At 40.5% G+C, this 24,229-nt stretch overlaps 2 protein-coding genes across 2 annotated transcripts; both read right to left on the minus strand.

Moving 5' to 3' along the window:
- Window positions 1–5,296: 5,296 nt before the first annotated feature.
- On the minus strand, window positions 5,297–11,392 carry LOC134799028 (WD repeat, SAM and U-box domain-containing protein 1-like). The gene is made up of 7 exons (XM_063771450.1): window positions 11,388–11,392; window positions 10,878–11,062; window positions 9,561–9,680; window positions 8,943–9,073; window positions 6,335–6,458; window positions 5,607–5,789; window positions 5,297–5,431 (listed from the first exon to the last, which is right to left on the minus strand). Exons 1-6 carry the CDS (start codon window positions 11,390–11,392, stop codon window positions 5,617–5,619), a joined length of 738 nt encoding a protein of 245 aa, XP_063627520.1. The 3' UTR covers window positions 5,297–5,431; window positions 5,607–5,616.
- A 105-nt stretch (window positions 11,393–11,497) lies between these two features.
- LOC134799029 (uncharacterized WD repeat-containing protein alr3466-like) lies at window positions 11,498–23,253 on the minus strand. Its single transcript, XM_063771451.1, has 10 exons — window positions 22,694–23,253; window positions 19,671–19,831; window positions 17,632–17,857; window positions 16,864–16,973; window positions 16,500–16,669; window positions 16,130–16,286; window positions 14,870–15,045; window positions 12,774–12,943; window positions 12,421–12,557; window positions 11,498–11,776 (listed from the first exon to the last, which is right to left on the minus strand). The coding sequence occupies exons 1-10, from the start codon at window positions 23,214–23,216 to the stop codon at window positions 11,498–11,500; spliced, it is 2,109 nt and encodes a 702-aa protein (XP_063627521.1). The 5' UTR covers window positions 23,217–23,253.
- Between the last annotated feature and the right edge of the window lie 976 nt (window positions 23,254–24,229).

Consider the following 24,229-nt stretch of genomic DNA (forward strand, 5'->3'; position numbering starts at 1 on the left):
TGACTACAGGCATCACCGCAAGAAGTGTCGTCACAAGAGGCATCACCGCCCAACGGCGTGTGAAAACATACGTCACCGCAAGAAGCGTCGTGACAACAGACACCACCGCCCAGAGGCGTGTGAAAACATACATCACCGCAAGAGGCGTCGTGACAACAACCATCACCGCTCAACGGCGTGTGAAAACATACGTCACCGCAAGAAGCGTCGTGACAACAACCATCACCGCTCAACGGCGCAAACTAGACTATGTGCATAATCTCAAGGAGTACAATAGCACACTTCACAGGTTTTAGGTAAACATTCACTACAACATATTGAAATGTACTTACACCTTTCAATTTAAATATCTCACAGTATTTTATTACCTGTTTTGCTATCATAAACAAACCACTTGGCTGTATTGTAGGCCAACATCATACTGGAAAGGGATATCAGTCATATTGTTTGTTGCATCCAAAGGTACACTGGTGTTAGAGATGTTCACTTTGTTTCATATAGGCCTGCCGTAGCAAACTGACTACATCTTGTTCCACGTTAACCACCGATTTGGTGCATCATCAAATACCTACATTCCTTGGAGTTGGAGTGATCATTTCTGTTCTGCAAATTAAACACAAGCACACCAGAGCCACACTAAGCCTAGTGTGCTATTATATTAACAATGCATGTCGTGCATGCATTTATGTAACAATAAAGTATGAGTTCCATACAAATAACACACCAAGGCAATCAATACCATACCAAATGATATACAATGCACATTCTTTCACAGGACTTAATGCCCAAACAGTAAAGAACAAACTCCCATATCATTTTATGCGTTAGGTTATGCGTAAGTGCGTAATACATTTTACTCACACAAAACGTTCAGTCGGTTTAGCAATTCAACATACCTGCATTCAGGAATGGCAAAAACCATTACCAAATATTTTATAAATGCTAATAATGTTTCATTTGACTCTGGTAATCGTGATCGAGTCTTGCTGCCTCGCCTCGTTCACGTAACTTACCGGCAGACGATAATACTGTACTTACGTACTTTTTCTCATTTATCTGATTTGTATCAATTCACACATTTGCCAACCAGGCATTCGTGCAATACATCTAGACACCTCGCGACCCAAAACTCAGTGCATTTTACCAAAATAGATACGCGTTCATTTTGTGCGTAATGATGCTACTTCCAACATTACGATTTCGTACGAGAATCAAGTTATTTGACCGAAATATTTTGTGAGCATGAATATTAAATATCTCGCTTCTGAACTAATAACAGGGAAACGCACTAGGTCTTGAGTAAACGATTTAATCTGAGCTGGATACACGACAATGCATAGACCGACGCTACTGTTCCTTTCGCGGGAATCCATCTTGACAGAGAGTGGGGGCTGACAGCTACGCTGTCAGTACGCTGTCAGTTAGGGCACGTTCAAAACCCCGCTAACAGTATGTTGGATCGGAACTTCTCTCTATCCCATAAGAAAGATACGAAATAACTCAATACTAACTTTACGATATTAATAAGTCTATTGATTTATAATTTAGACTTTACTAGTACAATAATAAATACTAGCACTTGTAACCACAAATCAATAAACAACACCAAAATAATTAAACCCACTAAAATTAACGGATTACCCTTGAATTGCCGACAGACATTTCATCGAATGTTATTTCGAAGACAACGTTTCAAGTATTTTCATTTCATCGACAAGTTATTGCGTCGAAGAATCGATACTAGTAAATTTAAATCGGGGACTTTTAATTGGTACTTTAGTTATTTTGTATATAGTTTATATCGTGGTATTTCTTTACGGGTTTTCTTATTTCATTTTGGATTGTATTTAATAATATTTATTACGCGTAAAATGATTTCAATTTGTAATATTTCGTTATCGAAACTAAACGCAATCACGTCAGTCGGCTCACTCTGCGCGATTATAGCTATGTGCTCTAATTTTGATGATAATTTTACAAGGCTGCCATTTTCATTTTGGCCAAATTATAAATAGGTTGGTAACAATAATTTTACTTACTAAGCCGTTCATTTCTGTGTAGGGCTGTAGTTCTAACCTAACCTAAACCTACTTTGAAAGCCGTTCGTTTCTGTGTGGGGTCACATTTCTAACCTAACCTAAACCTACTTTAAAAGCCGTTCGTTTCTGTGTGGGGTCGCAGTTCTAACCTAACCTAAACCAACTTTGAAAGCCGTTCGTTTCTGTGTGGGATCGCAGTTCTAACCTAACCTAAACCTACTTTGAAAACCGTTTGTTTCTCTGTGGGGGTCGCAGTTCTAACCTAACCTAAACCGACTTTGAAAGCCGTTCGGTTCTGTGTGGGGTCGCAATTCTAACCTAACCTAAACCTACTTTAAAAGCCGTTCGTTTCTGTATGGGGTCGCAGTTCTAACCTAACCTAAACCTACTTTGAAAGCCGTTCGTTTCTGTGTGGGGTCGCAGTTCTAACCTAACCTAAACCGACTTTGATAGCCGTTCGTTTCTGTGTGGGGTCGCAGTTCTAACCTAACCTAAACCGACTTTGATAGCCGTTCGTTTCTGTGTGGGGTCGCAGTTCTAACCTAACCTAAACCTACTTTGAAAGCCGTTCGTTTCTGTGTGGCGTCGCAGTTCTAACCTAACCTAAACCGATTTTGATAGCCGTTCGTTTCTGTGTGGGGTCGCAGTTCTAACCTAATCAAAACCGACTTTGATAGCCGTTCGTTTCTGTGTAGGGTCGCAGTTCTAACCTAACCTAAACCGACTTTGATAGCCGTTCGTTTCTGTGTGGGGTCGCAGTTCTAACCTAACCTAAACCTACTTTGAAAGCCGTTCGTTTCTGTGTGGCGTCGCAGTTCTAACCTAACCTAAACCGATTTTGATAGCCGTTCGTTTCTGTGTGGGGTCGCAGTTCTAACCTAATCAAAACCGACTTTGATAGCCGTTCGTTTCTGTGTAGGGTCGCAGTTCTAACCTAACCTAAACCGACTTTGATAGCCGTTCGTTTCTGTGTGGGGTCGCAGTTCTAATCTAACCTAAATCTAAAATTCTTACAGCAGAAAAATGTATAAATGTGTAGTACGACATATAAAAATGTATTAAAGTAATACGTCGAACAAATGAATTGCAATGTTTAGTAGTTGTGCCAATTAAAATAATTTGAAACGAATTAGCGATCAAGTAATATTCGTTGAATAGTATTTCTATGAAGTAAGAAAAATTGAAATAAATAGTATATGAAACAAAATAACGCCAAACAATATTACTAGTACTAACGTTTCGATGAATCGTTGTCGATGAAATAATATTCGATGAAAAGTTTGTCGGCAAAACAAGGGTACACCAAAATTAACACAATTCACATGTACTTCTCCAAAATTATTCAAGTAAAACCCCACAGCAAATTACACTACATATATTATGCCCCAATCCAAACTCTACCAGCATCATGAGAAACTAGCAAAATCTAAGTCAGGACACAATATAGGTAACCTAGACTAGAGAACACGTCCGATGGTTTGCGAAAGGCCACGACGAATGCTCCCGCTAGGGATTTTATGGACCCCTACCATGATCCTCAAATTCCCCACTATGCCCACTTCCTTGTACCTGATTGGTATTTCCCATATCCAATACAGAATTTCATAATTTCGTACCATCCTTTCACTTATTACACCTTATTTCTTAATTAAAATAAGGTCCAAATTGACCTATTTTTGGGTGTGGTATAAACTATTTCTTTACGCCTATGGGATTAACACTACAGTTTTTTATTCTAACCGCCTTTGTTTTTCTATATGAGCACATATTGTAGAACTCCGCCCTTTTTTTAAATTCCTTATAATATGGTTCAATTTTGCATAGAATATTTTAACCAAAACAAACATTATTCATTTAATGTTACGATGACGTCTGAAATCCAAGTCGACACACTTGAAACATAAGAAACCAAACTGATATTTAACAGAATTTTTATACTATAAAAGCTTTATGACATTGAAATAAAGTTCAAATTATTTTATGAATAAGTATCTTAATACATTGGTTTACTATAAATCACCGGGCTCTCCAAATTTCTTTCTAGAATTTCAGACGATATGGCCTACTTAATTACCGTGTGATTCAATATTGGAATTTAACCGACTTAAAAATAGAACAATACTAAGTTCACATATAATGTTAACATGGAAAGGAGCCTCTGACATGTTACAAGAAGCGTCGGCTGACTCGGCTTGGACCCGGCCCATTACATACAATGGTTCGGAGTAAATATAATGCTCATATCACAAGTCAGTAACATTCCGTTTGCAAGGAACTATTATTTTTTTGGTAGAAATAAAAATGCGATTATTTCCAACATGGTTTATAAATGAATATTTAAAAAGATTTAAAATATTAAACTTGCATTTCAACATCACATCATTCAACACACATTTAAATATCTGGATATTAGGAACAACAATCATCACTTCTATAGATAAGCTCGAGATCTTCCTACATTCGTTATTACGTTATTAGATATACACAGGTTAGAGAACGAACCATTTTTAAACGGCGGGTCCTTCCAAAGTACCTAGATTCGAAATCTTTTTCTACTGACAATTTTGGTTAGACAAAATTTGTACAATTATATATGAGGTAACAATGTTGTCTTGTTAGGCAAGGTAAGCTACTTATCTGATTATCAGTTTCAAGCTGTTACTTAATTTCGTAGTAATTTAATTGCCAGGGTTTCTTTTAATTTACCACATTTCGATTGTGACACCACTGTATAGTAATATTGGACTGCGTTCCTCTAGTTTAATATAATTTATCTCTACTAGTAGGTACCGTGATTAGCAAATAAGGGGTCATCCATTAATTACGTCACACGTTTAGGGGGAGGGAGGGGGTCAAGAAAATGTGACATATTGTGACATGGGGGAGGGGGGAGACACAAATTTTGTGACGTCACTTTAACTTCATCAGTAACCGAATTTTTTTTTTTAATTATTTTATTCGCTGTACATTTAAATAACAAGTTTTTAAAACGATAATCGTTTTTATTCTTTTAATTTTCTTTCCTAAGCAGTTTTGGGTTATAAAATTACTAATATTTATATCGTCAAAAATATTTTGATAAAATATTAATAATACTTAGGTACTTACTTAATTCGATTTGGCGATTTCGTAGAAAAAATGTGACGTCACACTAGGGGGGAGGGGTTTGCTAAATGTGACCAAATGTGACAAGGGGGGGGGAGGGGTCAAAAAACCTAGAAATTCGTGTGACGTAATTAATGGATGACCCCTAATCAGAAACACATCACAACGGGTTTGAAGTAGGAGAGAAATTCGTAATATTTGCATTTGAAGTTGCGACAATGAGAACAGCCACGCGACATTGAGAGATCAAAGATTATGTACTTAAGTATAACTAGGCCTGGACATATCTGAAACAAGAGAGATTTTAATAACTATAAAACATGTTCAGTTTGTGTAATGTAATTTAGTGTATAGGATTTGTAAACAACCAGGAATCAGCAGGTCTGTCGTGTCCACATTTCCCTCTGGGTCGTGCATGGGTCTGGCCCGCGGGTAGTAGACAAGGATACAAAATAGATGCACTTGGTAAGGATCACTCTCCAAGCTCCAGCAGGTCTGCCGTGTCCACGTTTTCTGGCGCCGGGTCGGGGTCGGGTTTAGCCCGCGCGCTGCGGAGGTGCCGTCGTAGCGCGCGCCGGACGCCGTAGTTCGGCAGTAAACGCGCGCTGCGGAGACGCCGACCCGACACGCCCGATACCGCTCCCTCTGCAATGCATCATAACAAAAAATATAGATTCAGATCTGTTTGAAAAAGGGGTTCAAGGTTATAGATAGCAGTATTTCTTCTGTAGGCAGTAATGATAGCAAACCACACTTTTAGAAGACTGAATCCGTTTCGTTATTAAGAAGATAATTTTTAGTTACCCCAATTCGACGTTTTTCAATACTCCCTTGAATTTAGAGTCGGCAACACGCATGTAACACCCCTGTAGTTGCAGGCGTCCATAGCCTACAGTGACTGCTTACCATCAGGCGCACCGTATACTTGTTTACCATCGACGTGGTATGAAAAAAATGCTGTCATCATTTTTGCCAACGCAAAATTGCCTGCTAGAACTGTAACCTTGGGTCATCCTTGTTGTTCGCTTCTTTTAGTTATAGTTTTAAAGTTTAATTTGTGATTTGAGAGCAGTTGTTTGTTTAGGGACCAGCCAACACTCAGGTCCTCCAAGCGTGGGCGCTAGTGCGGAGAGTCCCTAACCGAACACTAACATGTTATGTGATCGCGGGATCAGAGGTCCCTATGGTACCTGCGGCCAGGAACCATTCGTGCGCCGCGCCTCGCTCGTAGGTGAGGCCGTCGGCCGCGCGCGCCGGCGACCACAGCAGGCGGTGCGACAGCGGGCAGAGCAGCGCGTGCGGCGCCGACTCTTCCTGTCAACAATTTACTGCCTTCAGCGAATTCCAGAGACAAAGCTACGAACCGCAATAGTAAAGGGGCCCACTGATTAACAGGAGTTCAAACCACGACCTCAGATTTTGAAGCCGCTTACGAGTTTTACTTACTATCTCGTTAAGGGGCCCACTGATTAACAGTCCGCCGGACGGTATCGGCCTGTCAGTTGTTCGGAACTGTCAAAATTTTGTCCTAACTGACAGGCCGATACCGTCCGGCGGACTGTTAATCAGTGGGCCCCTTAACGAGATAGTAAGTAAAACTCGTAAGCGGCTTCAAAATCTGAGGTCGTGGTTTGAACTCCTGTTCATGCATTCTAGGAATATGTTGTAAGTCGTGATCAGGGACAGGAACCGGTTACCTTAACCGGGGTTTTTCATAGGGTTATTTTAGAGGTGTTTATAAAAACCCCTACCATAACGGTAACCGCTTAATAAGGTAACACTTTGATTCGGTAACCGTATGAGATCGAGTTAACCTCTGTTACCGGTAACCGAAATAAAAACCCAGTCTATTCAGTTACCTCATTATGAGGTTTTTGACCAGTTCAAACGATTGTAATCTTTACGCACACTTAAATTCAACTTATTATTGAATAACCGAGGTTGGCATGGGCGGTCTATGAAGCCTCCAGCACAAACAAGTTTTTTTGCCTTTCCTTTGTTTATCTTTATACCTACCTGTGTGGTGTGTTCTTATTATAAATATTATTATATTATAACTAAAATAATTAAAATAAATAAATTAAATAAATTAAATAAATTAAATAAATTAAATAAATTAAATAAATTAAATAAATTAAATAAATTAAATAAATTAAATATATTGAATATATTGAATAAATTGAATAAATTGAATAAATTGAATAAATTGAATAAATTGAATAAATTGAATAAATTGAATAAATTGAATAAATTGAATAAATTGAATAAATTGAATAAATTGAATAAATTGAATAAATTGAATAAATTGAATAAATTGAATAAATTGAATAAATTGAATAAATTGAATAAATTGAATAAATTGAATAAATTGAATAAATTGAATAAATTGAATAAATTGAATAAATTGAATAAATTGAATAAATTGAATAAATTGAATAAATTGAATAAATTGAATAAATTGAATAAATTGAATAAATTGAATAAATTGAATAAATTGAATAAATTGAATAAATTGAATAAATTGAATAAATTGAATAAATTGAATAAATTGAATAAATTGAATAAATTGAATAAATTGAATAAATTGAAAAAATTGAATAAATTGAATAAATTGAATAAATTGAATAAATTGAATAAATTGAATAAATTGAATAAATTGAATAAATTGAATAAATTGAATAAATTGAATAAATTGAATAAATTGAATAAATTGAATAAATTGAATAAATTGAATAAATTGAATAAATTGAATAAATTGAATAAATTGAATAAATTGAATAAATTGAATAAATTGAATAAATTGAATAAATTGAATAAATTGAATAAATTGAATAAATAAATTAAATAAATTAAATAAATTAAATAAATTAAATAAATTAAATAAATTAAATAAATTAAATAAATTAAATAAATTAAATAAATTAAATAAATTAATAAATTAATAAATTAAATAAATTAAATAAATTAAATAAATTAAATAAATTAAATAAATTAAATAAATTAAATAAATTAAATAAATTAAATAAATTAAATAAATTAAATAAATTAAATAAATTAAATAAATTAAATAAACTAAATAAATTAAATAAATTAAATAAATTAACTAAATTAAAAAAAAATCAATAAATTCAATAAATTTAATAAATAAATTAAATTAAATAAATTTAATAAATAAAGTCAATAAAATCAACAAAATATAAATAAAGTAAATAAAATAAACAATTTTTTTAGTATTTTTTTTAGTTCTGACGGCACATCACTAAAACTACTTTAATGTAGCAAACCAGTAAGCAACCGATAATAAAGGTTACCATAACTGAATGAAAACCTGTTAAAAACCCTTAACAAAAACCCTATCGCGATGGGGTTTTGAGATTAACTCGGTTAAAGGTTAGGGTTACCGTTTCAATAAGGTTACCATTACAATCAGGTAACAGTATGATAGGGTTACCGAATGATAAGGTAACCGAATCGATTGGGTTACCGAATTGATAGGATTAAGCGTAAAGAGGGGTTTTCCGGTCCTTGGTCGTGATAAATTGCCCAAAACAGAGGAGGCCTTTGTCCAGCAGTAGGACAAGATAACTTATATATCCTACACCAGAAAAAATACCCGTTATTTTTCGGTAATGGAAAACATGACGAAACCCGACGAATTCCAAAGGTCACGTGGCAATTGCTTTCGTCAAAAGCAATTCTTGGGATTATGTTGCCTAATACTCCCGCTTAAGAGCCCGGCCTCTTTTAGGGTGCAACCAGGAAATCTGAGAAGTGGAGTATTGTTGGCTTGGATCGTACCGTAGCCGGATCGGGTGGCCCTCGCCTCAACCAACGCAGCTCTCGACGAAGCCTCGCGCGCGGGGGTTCGTCTTCTGCCTCCGACTCCAGCGCCAAGTCTTCATCCTCGTCCAAGTCGGAGTCCGCTGAATCTGCAATTACACAAATATGAATAAAGTATTCGGTACATGCCAAATATACAACCCATCAGACATTTCTACCTCGTGAAGCTTCGTGAAAATCAGCTGCACCTCCATTAATGGACATAATATGAACAATACTACCATCCTATTTAGAACTTTCAAAGATGTCAAACGACATACAAAAGTTGCTAAAATGTATAGGAATAATTGTCAGCCGCCGCCAGCAACGCCATTTTTGCTTTACGTCTTAGGTGAACCAGGGGCTCTCAAACTCAAATTCAAACAATTATTTAAGAAATAGGCTACAAGGACACTTTTACACGTCACGATGTGTATTTTTCATACGAGCAATAAAAACAAATCATCATTAATCAGCAATTACAAATGAATTCAATTCAATGAAATACAATTACTGACAGGTATACAAAGTTTCTAAATATCGAATTACACAAGAAAATAATTGGTATCAAAAAAATGGTTGCAACGTTTAGAATACCGTAGTCGAGCCCACGCATCAATTCTGGTAGCAGGTCATCGAGGAGCCGCGCGCCGGTGAGCTCTGCGCCGCGCGCCGCCGCCAGCAACGCCGACTCCGCTTCACTGTCCCATAAGTGCCCTGCATAGCGGCCAAATTAACAAGTAACAAGCAGTTTAAACACAACAATCGAGTGTCAGTCTACTTATTGAACATGTCTGTTTACATAGAAATACCACTTGTGGTCGCTAAGTCGCCTCAGCCTTACCCGAGGTGGTGGATGGCGATATCTTTAGTCGCAAGTATTTCACGCAACGCGTCATATGTTTTGTTTTTTTCTAATTTTCTGGTATTATGCTCCCTTTGAATAGGCATAAGGGTTTTTAAAGGAGAACGGGTCAGAGTATAGCAAAAGGGACCCGATATTTTTGTTAGTTTTTTTTTAAACTTTAAAGAAAACAATAAAATAAGTATCTTTTATTGATAGAAGTTTTTTTTATAAACTTGACCGTTTGGAACTAGAGCGATCTGAAGTTGCGAGTTCGGACCTTACCTACGTTTTTAGGGTTCCGTACCCAAAGGGTAAAACGGGACCCTATTACTAAGACTTCGCTGTCCGTCCGTCCGTCCGTCCGTCCGTCCGTCCGTCCGTCCGTCCGTCCGTCCGTCCGTCTGTCACCAGGCTGTATCTCACGAACCGTGATAGCTAGACAGTTGAAATTTTCACAGATGATGTATTTCTGTTGCCGCTATAAGAACAAATACTAAAAACAGAATAAAATAAAGATTTAAATGGGGCTCCCATACAACAAACGTGATTTTTGACCAAAGTTAAGCAACGTCGGGAGTGGTCAGTACTTGGATGGGTGACCGTTTTTTTTTTGCTTTTTTTTTTCGTTTTTTTTTTTGCATTATGGTACGGAACCCTTCGTGCGCGAGTCCGACTCGCACTTGCCCGGTTTTTTGTTGTATAGGTAGTAATTACTGTGAGAGGGTCGACGAAGCCCCCGCTTCGCGGGGGCTTCTATTCTGGGTAGTTATGCCCTTTGGGCAGGTTGACACACTAACCTAACCTAAACCAAAATTAAAGCTTACCTACAGTTTTTTGGTGATAGGTAGTAATTTCTGTGACAGAATCGCTCTAGTTCCTAAACGGTCAAGTTTATAAAAAAACTTCAATCAATAAAATATGCTTATTTTAATGTTTTCTTTAAAGTATAAAAAAACTAACAAAAATGCAAAAAAAAAATTATGCTCGGAAATTTTTGAAGTCCTAAAGTCGGGCCCCTTTTGCTATACCTCAACCGGAGAACGAGCACCTTTATCGGGCAATATTACCAGGAACTCTAGTGACGTGCTCCTGGAGCCAGTGGCGCACGCCGGCGGCGCCCCACCAGCGCGCGTCGAGCGCCTCCTCTTCGCTCTCGTCCGCCGCACCTTCCAGCCCCGCCGGCAGTCTCCACAGCGCCACTTGCCCCTGCAGCCATAGATGAACAACTTTTTCTAATAAACACTTATTCAGCCTTTAGTCCAACAGATCACATTGGACATTCAGCGCGGTATAGCTTCCGGTGTAATGGGTATATTTGAGCTAAGTACGATTCGAGGCGGTTATTTTATTTACCTTTAATTATTATTTTTAAAAAATTACGAAACCTGTTGCGTATTATACTACATGTCTATTAAGTACTTGTGAAAGGATTTTAGTTACCAGCTGTCTTTTCAACCTTCTGAACTTCCCAGTCCTTAATAGTAAATAAATAAGTTTGAAAATATTGTTTTGTTCATTAAGTAAGAGTGTTTCGTCAAAACCACCACCAAAAGTACAAAACTTAACACTTTTTTCGCCTCATATCAGCAGGTGCTGGAAATTTTGTCGGTCTGGCATCCGGCAATGCACAAAGCAAACGGCAAAACGGGCAAAATAACGCCTGACTCTATTGACTATATATAACTCTTTAGTTAAATAAAATGTATGCCTGCAACGTGCCGAACGCGATGTATAACGCATCGTCCTCCCTGACCAACGCCGCCGCCAGCGCGGTGTCGACGGCGCCGGCCGTCGCCGCGGGCACGGCGACCAGGCCCGCGCCGTCCGGCGCCCACACTCGCGCCCAGTCGTCCGCGCCGGTGCTGGCGAGCAGCGACCCGCCGCCCCAGCACGCGCGCGCCGCCGCGCTGCCGTGCGCGCCAACCAGGCGCGCGAGCTGGAGGCGCGCTGAATCGCCTTCAGTTTCCTAAATTACCACAACAGTAGTTTAACGCATCTGATACCTACATAATGGGAAGACACGTATTTTAACCCTATTATGAAACTCGTATTTTAAGGCCTAATTATGTACAGTTGCATACCATACTTCTTCGAGGACAGTGAAATAACACAATTTTAACATTTAAATGTGTATCCACACGTCGTATGCGTCCTTTGCAAATTAAATAATTATGAATAACTGTGACGTAATGTTATTATGAAAAGTTTTACGTCATCTTCTCTGGTAACCCCACATTGCGTCTTGTCATTTTTAGGGCTCCGTATCCAAAGGGTAAAAACGGGACCCTTTATTTATTACTAAGACTCCACTGTCCGTTTGTCTGTCACCAGGCTGTATCTCATGAACCGTGATAGCTAGACAGTTGAAATTTTCACAGATGATGTATTTTCTGCTGCCGTGCCGCTATAACAACAAATACTAAATACAGTATTTTTTTTTACCCTTCTTGCGCGAGTCCGAGTAGCACTTTGCCGGTTTTTTAATATAGGTACTTACAGGGTGTAACAAAATTTGTGACGATCCGTTTAAGGGCATATTTGGTATCTTGTTCTGATTAGGAAAAAGTAGAAGAACATTTTTTTTGACGCGGTGTTATATACTGAACCCACCACATCGAGATCAACGATCCAGAGTTTAATAAGCGAGTCGCCACCGGCGGTGGCTAGCACAAGTCGCAGCACGCCCGCCGCCTCCGCGTCGAGCCCCGCCGCCGACGCAGACGGCGCAAACTCGCAACTCGTTACACCTATGTACGCAGACAAAATATCAATGTAATAGGAATTAAGTAGGTACCTACAAACAGCAACAATCAACAATTGTAAGTGATTATCGCCGGACCTTTGTAATAAGATTCACGAATTTGAATAACGTGAACTGGTCTATGGTATCTAGGTCGCGCGCTTCAGGCACTATACCTGAGCCTCGCAGCGCCGACAAGAGATACTGTGGTGCTAGTAGGTACCTAGGTCGTGTGCGTCGGGCACTAGCGCAAGCTGCCGCGGCTGGTCATACGGCGGCGGCGGCGCCAGCACGCGCAACTCGCCGCCGGCGCCGCCGAGCGCCGCCGCCGCGCCGCCCGGCGCCCAGCTCACGCACCACGCCGCGCCCGCCGCCTCTCCCACCAGGTATACACTGGATGTTAAACAAATGTTGAATATTCTAGACCAATTTAAAACATGTACGTACATATATATGTCGGAACCTGACACCAGAACGACGAATTGCAGCGTTATAGTTCATTATTTTAGACGCCTGTATAAAATCGATTAGCAATGTTGACCTACGTATTATTTGGTTGTAACGAAATAAATAAAGTTGCGTAGAGAGTAACGCCGTCTATTGGCGCATTGTTGAAATAAAGTTGCGTAGAGAGTAACGCCACCTATTGGCGTGTTGTTGAACTAAAATGACAGGTAGAAGGCTTTGGAACGTCAAGAGGTTTCTTTTTCTTGGGTGAGCGTAAGCACGAGTTGGCATTTTTGTTATGTTGGTAGACTGTTCGAGCAGGTTTGCCAACTTGACTTGGAGGCGGGAGAAGTGTGGCTCCGCCGCTGGTAGTTCTTCTTGATCGGACCGCGCTAGAGATCGGACGTACTCGTTAGCCAACCTCGTGCCTAACTCGCCGCGTTCCTGAAGGCTTATACCTGAAGGATTATTCTGATAGCTTATAGAATCCCGCGTTCTTTAACCATTTAGCTAAGTGTTTTATTTCAAGTGTTATTTTGATTTCCTATGTTTCATTAGAAGCTTACTTTTGTGAAATAAAGAAAGGATGTGTTATGTGTTGTTTGGAAAAGATTTGTCCCTCTGAGTTTGTTGCCGGTCCCATATAGGGCTAAATCTTCTCATGTCAGAGGCGTAGGGTTGGAGCCGGCCTAGCTTGACTTGAATAAATATTTGAACGGTTTCATGTGATCTTTTCATTCTCAATTTAACCAGTCAACATTCTAATAGCAATTAGTTATTTTCATCATTTAGTTCTGAAATATAGTAGGCACTAGTATGGTTAACGAGTCCTAAGGTTTATTTCATGCACTGGTAGCATGGTAGCATACTGGTTTAGCTGTGAAGTAATACATCTAGGTACTACCCCCATTGCACGCGCCCACCGCCTTTAGGACCATCAGTATTCGACATATATATTATGTATGTATGAACAATTTTAAATAACGCATAACTAAAATACTTATTACAGAACAGATTAAGTAACTATACTTAAAATATACAAAGCAAGGCCTAACTACCTTCGCATTCTTATTTTCTTCAACCTGAGTATAAAAATCCCATCATCATCTCCATTCACCGTTCTAAACAGGTATCTTTGAAAATTCAACCCATAACGGAGGTAAATGGGGTTATAACTTAATGGACGAGATGGAAGGTGCCGGCTAGTAAGATAAGAAAAACAATACGATTACTTAAATTCGGAGCTTACCTACATATGATATACTATTACTACGCTATTACGATACGATATGTCATTAGGAAGTAGATCATCATCAATCTTATACAATGACACTCGTGGGACCGCCCTTACGCCGTCAAATTAAAAGTAAACATCAACTCGTATCGAAAATGGGTCACGCAAACGCATTAAATGAAACACTTTTCCACACTCAAACACTAGGTACTTTGATTACTTGAACTTTATTCAAGTTTCCGTTTGTATGTAGCAAGAAAACAAGATGATTTGTTAACTGTTATTTATCTAAATCACAAACTCTAAAATATTTTTGTCCAACGTTTCATTTGCCAAATCCCATTTGACCGAAAACGTTTTATTTTCAAAACTGTGTGCATATTGGGTCACAAGTCTAACCTAATCTTATAACCAGGGTGCGTAGCCAAAATGACATGGCGAACGATACGACGCTAGTCTTTCTCTATACTCACTATTATCTCTATACTCACTACTATGACTGTTCCATATTAGTGCGACAGTGACAGTTACGTTTCGTTCGCTACGGAGCGTAAACTATTGGCATGTTGGCTACGCACCCTGATGATAATGCTGCGTGTATAGGTACATGCTTAATCACAATAAAGAGTTTAGTTTACTGTATTGGTTTTGGGTCGTCGTGGAGGCCCCACACGGGCGCGAGGCCGTCGTCCGTGGCCAGCAGCAGCAGCGGCGGCCGGTGCGGCGACACGGCGGCCCCGCGCACCCCCCCGCCGCCCGCGTCCCCACCGCCCACGCTCGCGCCCAGCGACAGCGTGCGCAGCCTGCATCCTGCCTGCACAAGTGCACATAGTCACGTAAACTATTAGCAAACAAATAATAATGTCATGTCCCAAGAAAATGGAAAAAAAGAATAGCCCATCTATGCTGAGAGTGGTGAGTGAGCGCCTGGGCAATTTCGCAGACAGTCGTCAAATTCTTGATTGGTTAAAATAAATAGTCGTGGCGGAGACATAAGTGGCGTCGCTTCATATCGTCATTCTATAAAATAATGAGTTAGGAATTGAACATTTTATTATAATTAATAAATAGGTAGTGTTGTTCACCAGAAAGAAGTTAAGTAAAGAGCGTCAGTTAAGTTTGGAGTAGAAGTAGAATCGAAGATTACATTCACAATATGAACGTAATCTTGGAGCACTAAATGTCATCGAAGCAAGTATTTGTGTCACCTAGGCTATTCATGGCTACTTCACTCATTCGTGGCAAATGAAGAGCTTAATTGCGTAAAGCACTCGAGGTCTGATCAATATCGATTTCAATTGCCATCATTTACGAAACCTTCATAAAACTCGATATGAATAATAAATGAATGCGTTAAGTTTATACAGTTCAGTTCAGTTCAGTTTATACATATTGGCTTAAACGGTGAAAACACGACACATTCATGGGGATTGAACGGTTCAAAATTACCTATAAATTTATAAAACTATAAATACAATTTTATAACGATATCGTTTAGTTTATGAGTGACTAAAAGGGGATTAAACAGTTACTTAATTACCTTAATGCTAGAGAAAAATCACTGAACAACAACTGAACAGCAACACTTTTAACTGACCAGCGATGGATCTTCTAAGATAATCTCTAGCGGCTACAAGAAAAACTGGCAGTCAAATTTGAATAAACAGTATTATAAAATGTATACCCAACATGCAAGAAACCCACAGCCTGCGCGTCCAGTCCGGTGCTCAGCAGCAGCCCGTGCTCCACGCCGGCGTACCTGTGTGTCCCAGAGCACGGCCTGTCCATCCAGCCCGCCGCTGAGCAACACGCCCTGCCCTCACGTAGCGGTCTGCGCCGGGTACTGGTGCGCGTCCAGTCCGGTGCTCAGCAGCAGCCCGGGCTCCACGCCGGCGTACCTGTGTGTCCCAGAGCACGGCCTGTCCATCCAGCCCGCCGCTGAGCAACACGCCCTGCCCCCACGCAGCGGTCTGCGCCGGGTACTGGTGCGCGTCCAGCACGTGCAGCTCCTCCAGCGCGCCGCCCGCGCAGCGCAGTACTTTCACCAGACCGTCACTATTGCACACATGTAGAAACTTGTTATGAAACACCATAGATTTGTTACCCTAATAAGATTCACTACAATTTTTAGTCTCTAGTAGTAGTTTTTAACTCGATTGGCCGTCTCAATCCATTTGAGCGTCAAAATACCTCGTTTTAGTGCATTTCATCCCATGGCTGTGATATAGTATTAAATCACTAAACATTAAAATAGGATGTCACTGCCACCTAGAAGCTGTGGCGAGCAGATCTCCTTGCGCGACGACGCAGTTAACGGCGCCGGCGTGCACGCGCCCGCGCCACGACAGCCGCGCGCCCCCCGCGCGCTCGCCGCCCTCCCCCTCCTCCTGCACTCCGTCCAGCTCCACCAGCTCGTCGTCGTCCAACGGACTGATACCCTGCAAACAGATATGTATGCTGTTAGATAAGTCTACTCTTATTATGTCTCTCCGCCTTCCTTTATGTCCCTCTTGCATCGGTTTTCTCATCATTCAGGGTCGTGGCAAACAACTTCTGTTTAACAATATGTCGCCGAATGTAGTGAATCGTGGAATGTAATGGACCTAATATGTTTGCAACAAGGTGTAGGTACCTGCAAGTCGCCCAGTGCGAAGTGCGCGAGCCCGTCGCACGGCGGCACCAGCTCCTCCTCCAGCGACAGCCCGCGCAGCCCCCACATGCGGACCGACTTGTCGTTAGAACCTGCGACAACACAACCTTGCCACTCAATATCAGAGCGTTAACTAATTTCTTTGGGTGATAATTTTAATTGTCTGGTAGAGGTCCCAGGCTACTCCCAAACCAACAGAAATAACACTGTAGACACACTTCATCAAAAACGTGCCCAAGGAAATTAGTTGCGAGATGAAATTGACGATTTTAGAGTCCGTCTTAGCTAAATTTGCAATGATTTGGCATGCAAATGCGGCAACTTAATAAAAAGGTAATATTATAATTAAACATTATATTTATTAAGTTAACATAGTTTGTATGTTATTTTGTGAGCGTTTTGGGGTCAATAATTGTAAGCTAAAGTTTTTATTAAAAATAAGCCAACAATCTAACTATAGGCCTTAGACGGAGAGTATTCTCTAATCAGATGCCAATGTTTCTTATGGCGTTGCTCTATTAATTGCAAATCTATTTCCGTAGCTAGATCTTAGACCATAAAGGCAGGGTTCGAGTCTACTCGCTAAACTGAGCTATTTTTACTATCAAGGAAAAAATGCTGGCTCTGCCATAAAAAACATTGGCATCTGATTAGAGAAAAATGTGTGAAACAGCTAATATTTGTTTCGTGATTCCGAGGCTATGTGGACGCCACACAGGAATGTAGATAGGAGGTTCGGAGTTACTTTACCGGTGACGAGGTAGGAGAGGTCGTGCGCGAGTGCGAGGCAGGTGAGGTAGCGCGGGTGCGCATGCAGAACGTGCAGACAGGCGGGCACGGCGGGCGCCCACAGGCGCGCTGTGCGGTCCAGCGAGGCGGACGCCAGGACGCCGCGCGCGAACGCCAGCGCCGTCACGGCCGCAGTGTGCCCTTCTAGACGCGCGCCGGCCACCACGCGCCGTTCTCGGCCTCGGCCCTGCGAAATAATAGTTATTTTTTTTACAAGGGGGCAAAGTTGTTGTTTAACCACGCGTCCTAATATTGATACCCGAGCAAGCGAAAGAATCCAAAATTGAACCAAGAGCGCAGAGAGTGGTTAAACAAATGGAATCTTGAGCGTTGCAAGGGTTTCAAAGCACGAGGGTTAAACAAAATTTGCCCCCGAGTGAAACACAAACATTTTCACAACACCAACCCGAAGCAAATATTAAATGTAAAATATCAAACAAAATCCAACCAAATCAAATTCAAATCAATGTTATTAAATATTTATCATCCAAATCATCATTTAAGAGTCAATTCTACCAGCAAACATAAGAAAACAACTCACAATTTGCATTTGATTACTTTGCCTCACATAATATGTAAATTACTGATTCTCTTATCCGTTTTTGAAGTGCAAAGTAAGCCTTTCCGAGCTGGTGTGGTGAAAAAAATATATATATGTCAGAGAATGGCTGAAATGTGCCATCTATTGCCTTCAAGAGGCGTTTTATCGTGCAAACCTTGACAGATAGAGCAAACTAGGGTGTTGCGTAGGTACACCTGAGTGGCGTTCGACGCAGTTCTGCCAAGACGTCATAGAGTGCGCTGTTAAAACAATTGAAGCCCAGAACAATTGAAGTTATGCTGTTAATCAATCTTCAAGAGAGCACGATGAGAACGAACGGGAAAAGATGACGTCGGTGGTGGTTCCTGGGTCTAATCCACTGGTTTGCTTAAGATAAGAAACGTATCGCGTGCTGTGATTTGTAATGAGTCTTGTGCAGTAAAGATTGTGAGTTGAACATCGTATTTCATTGAAGGCCCTCGTCATCCACGATGGAAGGTTCTGATGTGCTGCCGATTGTATGATACGCCCACAATTCCCGACGTATATAAATCTAGACGCGGCGAATTTAATAAATATAGACTGAATAAGTTTTTGGCAAAAATTTCATTTTTGGTACAAGCTTTTATCGCTGACTGTACTTCTCTTACGACAGACAACTAATACTCATCGAGACAATTCTAAAAACCCCTAACACAATTAGGTTGCGTTGTTTCATCACGGAGTTCCTATGGCCACCTCCTGTCTCCATCATCAGATCAGTTCGACAGTACCATATTATTGTATTGTCATCAGAACTACATACAGCTGCCAATTTTCATGACGCTACGATCCTTGGAAGATGGTTAAATTAGTTACCTTAGATTCCATTACATGTTAGTTACATAGGTCGACCTAATAAAAGCTTGTTAAAAACTATGGCTCTCATCTCAGACAAAAAACTATGGCTGTCTACTGACAGGTAGGAAAATGTGTGCGGTCATAATTATGTAATACCTATATAAATATTTATATCTGTTCATGTATTTATATAAGATATTTATTTATACATACTTAGTTTATAGCATGTAATAATATATAGGTAATAACTTTATGTATAGCATGACTTAGTCCTGACGCGCGACCCCAAACTTAAAGTTGTGCTTGACGGGGTCCCTTTGTTTCCCATAAAGTTTTAAGTCATAATGTATTGTTTGTCATATTATCGTTAGTCATAAAACAGAAACCGTTAACTTTTCAGGATTTTCGTAAGGTTATTCTATATGTAGATAGGTTAGGTTAGGTTAGGTTTGTTTTATGGAAATCCTGAAAAGTTACGCGTTTCTGAGAAAAACCAATTATGACTAACGAAAATTCGGACAAACAATATATTATGACTTAAAACTATTTGGGAAACAATAGAGACCCGTGCTTGACATATGCAGTCACTCGCGACAACGCAGGTCATCTGATCACTTACCTGCACCCACCAGAGCCGCACGGCGGCGTCGTGACCGCCGGTGGCGGCGATGGCGCCGTCCTCGCTGTGCGCCGCGCTGAGCGCGCCCAGGTCGTGCGCGCCGCACTCCACCAGCAGCGGCGCCGGACCCGCGCCCTGCTCCGTACCACCGCGGCTAACTTCTACACAAAACATTCATAAACTTTATTTATTTATTTCAACTTTATTGCACAAAATATATAAGTACAACAATGTACAAGAGGCGGACTTGATGCCAAAAGATATTCTCTACCAGTTAACCATAGAGCAAAACAGAGATACCTACTATATAACAAGTGTATTGAAAAAAGACCTTCACTCTAAAAAATGAAGACCAACTAAGAGCAGTTTTCTCTTAGTTGACGTTAAGTTAATTACAACAATAACGATCTTATATAAATCAAAGAAAGCTGATTACTTAAAACAATAAGTGTATCTGTGATTGAACTAATAAAGTAGGTATGTTATTAATTCTAATAATTGTATACTTTGCATCTATTATTAACTCGTTGGCACAATTATGTAACGTAGGTTAATTCAATCCTTAACAAATTAATTAAAACAGATAAATATGTTAATAGTTATGAACATTTTAATAGTTTATTTGATTATTTTGTCTTTGTTGATTTACATAAGATTTGGTAGTTCAATCAACTAAACATACAATATTTAGAACAACGAAGATAAAACATTCAATCCCATTATGATCAAATTATTGTATTAATTACGAAACTAATATTCCATTCTACTAAGAATTATTTGTTAAATCGATTTTCTTAATAATTAAATTAAATAATCGGTTAATCCGATCAATCAAGAGATAAGCGGGGGGAGCGCCTGTACACCCGCTCTCCGCCCCGCCCGCGCCCCTTTCGCGGCGTGTGCCACCGTGCGAGCGAGCAGTCGAGTCTCAGTAGCATGCAGTTGCGTTAAGCTCATTCAATTACTTATTCCTCTGGAAAAACCTGGTGGGTACAAAGTTGAGTGCAGATGTGGTAATTCGCACATTGGGCAGACCAAACGCACTATTGCCTGCAGAATTAAAGAACACATCGCTGCGGTCAAGAACAATGACGCTCGCAAGTCAGCTATTGCCCAGCGTCTCCTTGAGTCGGGTACAATAATCACTGGATCGAGTTGCATAGTCCCAAGGTCATTTCGACACCACTATATACCAAGATTGGTAAGAGAAGCCATTGAAATTCACAAATATAAAAATTTCAATCGTGAAGATCGGGTTTTAAACTGTCAAATGTGTGGAATCCTGTGATTTGTTTGTCTAAAAATAACCAGTGAAATCCGAATCAAACTCGCGTAGTGACACTGTGAGTGTAGTGTACTTTCAAAATGTTTAAATTAATAAATAACATCTTATTATAATATTTTTTGTTTTATTTATTTACCCCCTTTTCATAAAACTTTACGGGCCTGATTTAGTTAATTATGTTTTATCCCTTTCTTTGTTGTTATATTTTATTAACTACTTATTCGTTTAAATTTGATAAATTTCCTTTGTGCTAGTTTTTATACGCGCCGTGCTGAATAAATGCTGGTCCTCGTACTCGTATTATACTCAAGGCATTAGTCTTAAATACTACGTAGGTAATACAGATTACAGATATATTTCAGATTTTTTTGAGGATCGGCCTAGACCGGTATGGCTTCACATTTCACAAGCACGCCTCCTCCCGTGTTTGTAAAGCTAAACCGGTCTAGGCCGATCGCCAAAAAGATCTGAAATAAATGTATATCTTAGTATTTAAGACTAATGCCTTGAGTATAATAACGAGGACCATCAGCATTATTCAGCACGGCGCGTATAAAACCTAGAGATCTGAAAGAAATGTATTAGCATGTATTAGTAAACGAGACAAAGTAAGTCATAGTACAATTGAACAAGAATGGTATTGTACTAAACAAGCTTCATAGTTGAAATGATTAAACAATTAAGATTCAAATTGAACAATATCTTAGTTCAGGCTAATAAAATGCATAAGTCGGTGTAATCATGTTCTTAGTTGATCTTATATGGGCCAAATAGTTAATACAGTAATTCTTCATGTTAACATTGATTTATATCTTAGTTGATATGATTAAACAATAGATTCAAATTGACCAATATCTTAGTTCAGGCTAATAAGGTGCATAAGTCGGTGTAATCATGTTCTTAGTTGAACTTATTTGGGTCAAATAGTTAATACAGTAATTCTTCATGTTAACATTGATTTACTTCTTAGTTAAACTAACTTGTTTGTTTTAGTTGGTACAGTTACGTATCATGATAATAATTATCAAGCCCTTAGTTAGTATAATTATTTTTCATGTAAATATTGAACAAGATCTTAATTGGTTCAGTTACATAACAATAGTAATAGCAACCAGAATTACCTTGTTTGATGTGTCTAAGTTCTTGTTAGGCTCGTATGGAATCAAGATGCTTGATTACGACTATCAAGATATTGATTGGGCCAACCAAATTTTTTTTAGAGTGTTAGGAAACGCGTGCATGTGTATTGGTCATTACACACATCGACTTTATTGCCGGCGCAATATTGCCTCGTGTGTAATGACCAACGTAGCACACTTTACGTAGCACAATTTATATTATTTGAACTCTTGTTTTAGCAAATGCTTACGTTATATTATCGATACTCGTAAGATTTATTTTTTCCATGTTTAAGTATATATAATTTCCATGAATACCTAGCTAATTAATAAACACATTACCCTCCTTTGCGTCGCGCAGTCGGGTAAAATTAGCATCTGAATGTAATTAATTTAATAAACTTCCTGGAATACAATCTCACTATCTCGGCTATCTTATTATTCTAGTCTTTAAATAAGCAATAAGCACATTATGTAGTTATAAAAACTTAGGTTAAAGTGCTTAGCAAACATTATTATTGTGTTTAGTGGGATCGATTTCCTTTGTCTGTCAGAACGACACCCGAATATCAATTGTCTATTATCCCTCAAACTACCGTTATTATTTTATCGGCTCTCACCATCGAGGTCGAAGACCCTGAGCACGCCCTCGGTGCAGGCGACGAGCAGCAGCGCGTAGCGAGCCGGCGCGCAGAGCGCGTGCACCGCGCCCTCCAGCGGCTGCAGGCGCGCCAGCAGCCGCGCCGGCCCCACCGCCCACACGCGCACGCTGCCGTCGTCGTGCCCCGCCAGCAGCCGCCCGCCCGCCCAGCACAGCGCGCGCGCCGCCGCCGCGCCGCCCGCCACCAGCAGCCGCCGCGCCGCCAGCCGCCGCCCGCACCACACGCGCAGCGCGCCGTCCACGCCGCACGACGCCAGCAGCGCGCCGCTCGGCGCCCAGCGCGCGCACGTCACGCCGAAGCGGTGCGCGGCGCGCGCTTCCCCCGCCAGCGCCCAGCCCGCGCCCGCCTGCCACCGCCACAGCCGCAGCGCCGAGCCGCCGCCCGTGGCCAGCCGCGCGCCGTGCGCCGCGCAGCACGACACCTCCCCGGCGTGCGCCCGCAGCGCCTGCACCAGGGCCGGTGCGCCCAGCTCCGCGCTCATGCCGCCGACGGCCACGTCAGCTCTAATCACGATCGATGCAGCGATACCCCGCGCCCGTCACTCGCCGGCGATCGCCTCGCGTGATTGATGACGGCGTCCGAAGCGGCTGTCGCGCCGCGAACGACTGACGGCGCGCCGTTCGATTATGCACCCATTACAGATACTCGTATAATTGTTTTAACAAAAACACGACAATTAACGTGTAAATATGTAGTACTTAATGTAGGTCGTCCCCGGTGAGTGTCAAAGCGTGGCCGGTCGCGTGTCCGGCGCCATCGATCCGGCGCGGCCTTCGGCTCTTCATTACTCATTGTTTAATCACTTATTATTTGTACGAGAACCCTCCGTTCTATTTATAGTGGATAAGACTGTGAACTCGGCGAGTTAATCTGCCCGGTGACGGATTGGACGGGATCAATGTAATGGTGGGAAGTGTCGGCTGCTGTGGGCGATGCAGCGGCGGCAGAGGCGGCGGAACGGCCCGCGTGGGGAGGCGGCGCGGCGCGCGCCGACCGCCGTGCGCTGTTACCTGCACCTGCAGCCTTATTCTACAACGAGATGCTAATTCTATTTTTTAAATCAACTTGATTTGATATTCAATCAATAGTATCAATAGGCAAAAATATATTTGTACTTACTTTATTTTACTAATAAAAAGCAGATTGGATAAAAAATAAGCTACCCTAATTACTTATTCCACGCAGACGCAGTCGCGGGCAAAACTAGTATTTATATAATAATATCACGCTACGTCGAATTTAATAAAGGCAAAGTTACGTTACACTGTAAAGACGAAAGTTTTATTTGAATCGAATTTCTAACATCTAACCTTACCTACTACAATATGTGTTAATAATCCATTCACATACATGTAAATACGAAAGGTTCAAGGTTTTGTTATTTCTTTTGCGGGAATTATACAGGGTGTTTAAAAAACATAGTTTTCTTATTTTTATACCCATTTATGTGATTGAATTGTTATAAGAATACTCTACGACGCGCCCTTCAAAAAA

Source organism: Cydia splendana, chromosome 17 (assembly GCF_910591565.1).
Source record: "Cydia splendana chromosome 17, ilCydSple1.2, whole genome shotgun sequence".
Classification (NCBI taxonomy): domain Eukaryota; kingdom Metazoa; phylum Arthropoda; class Insecta; order Lepidoptera; family Tortricidae; genus Cydia; species Cydia splendana.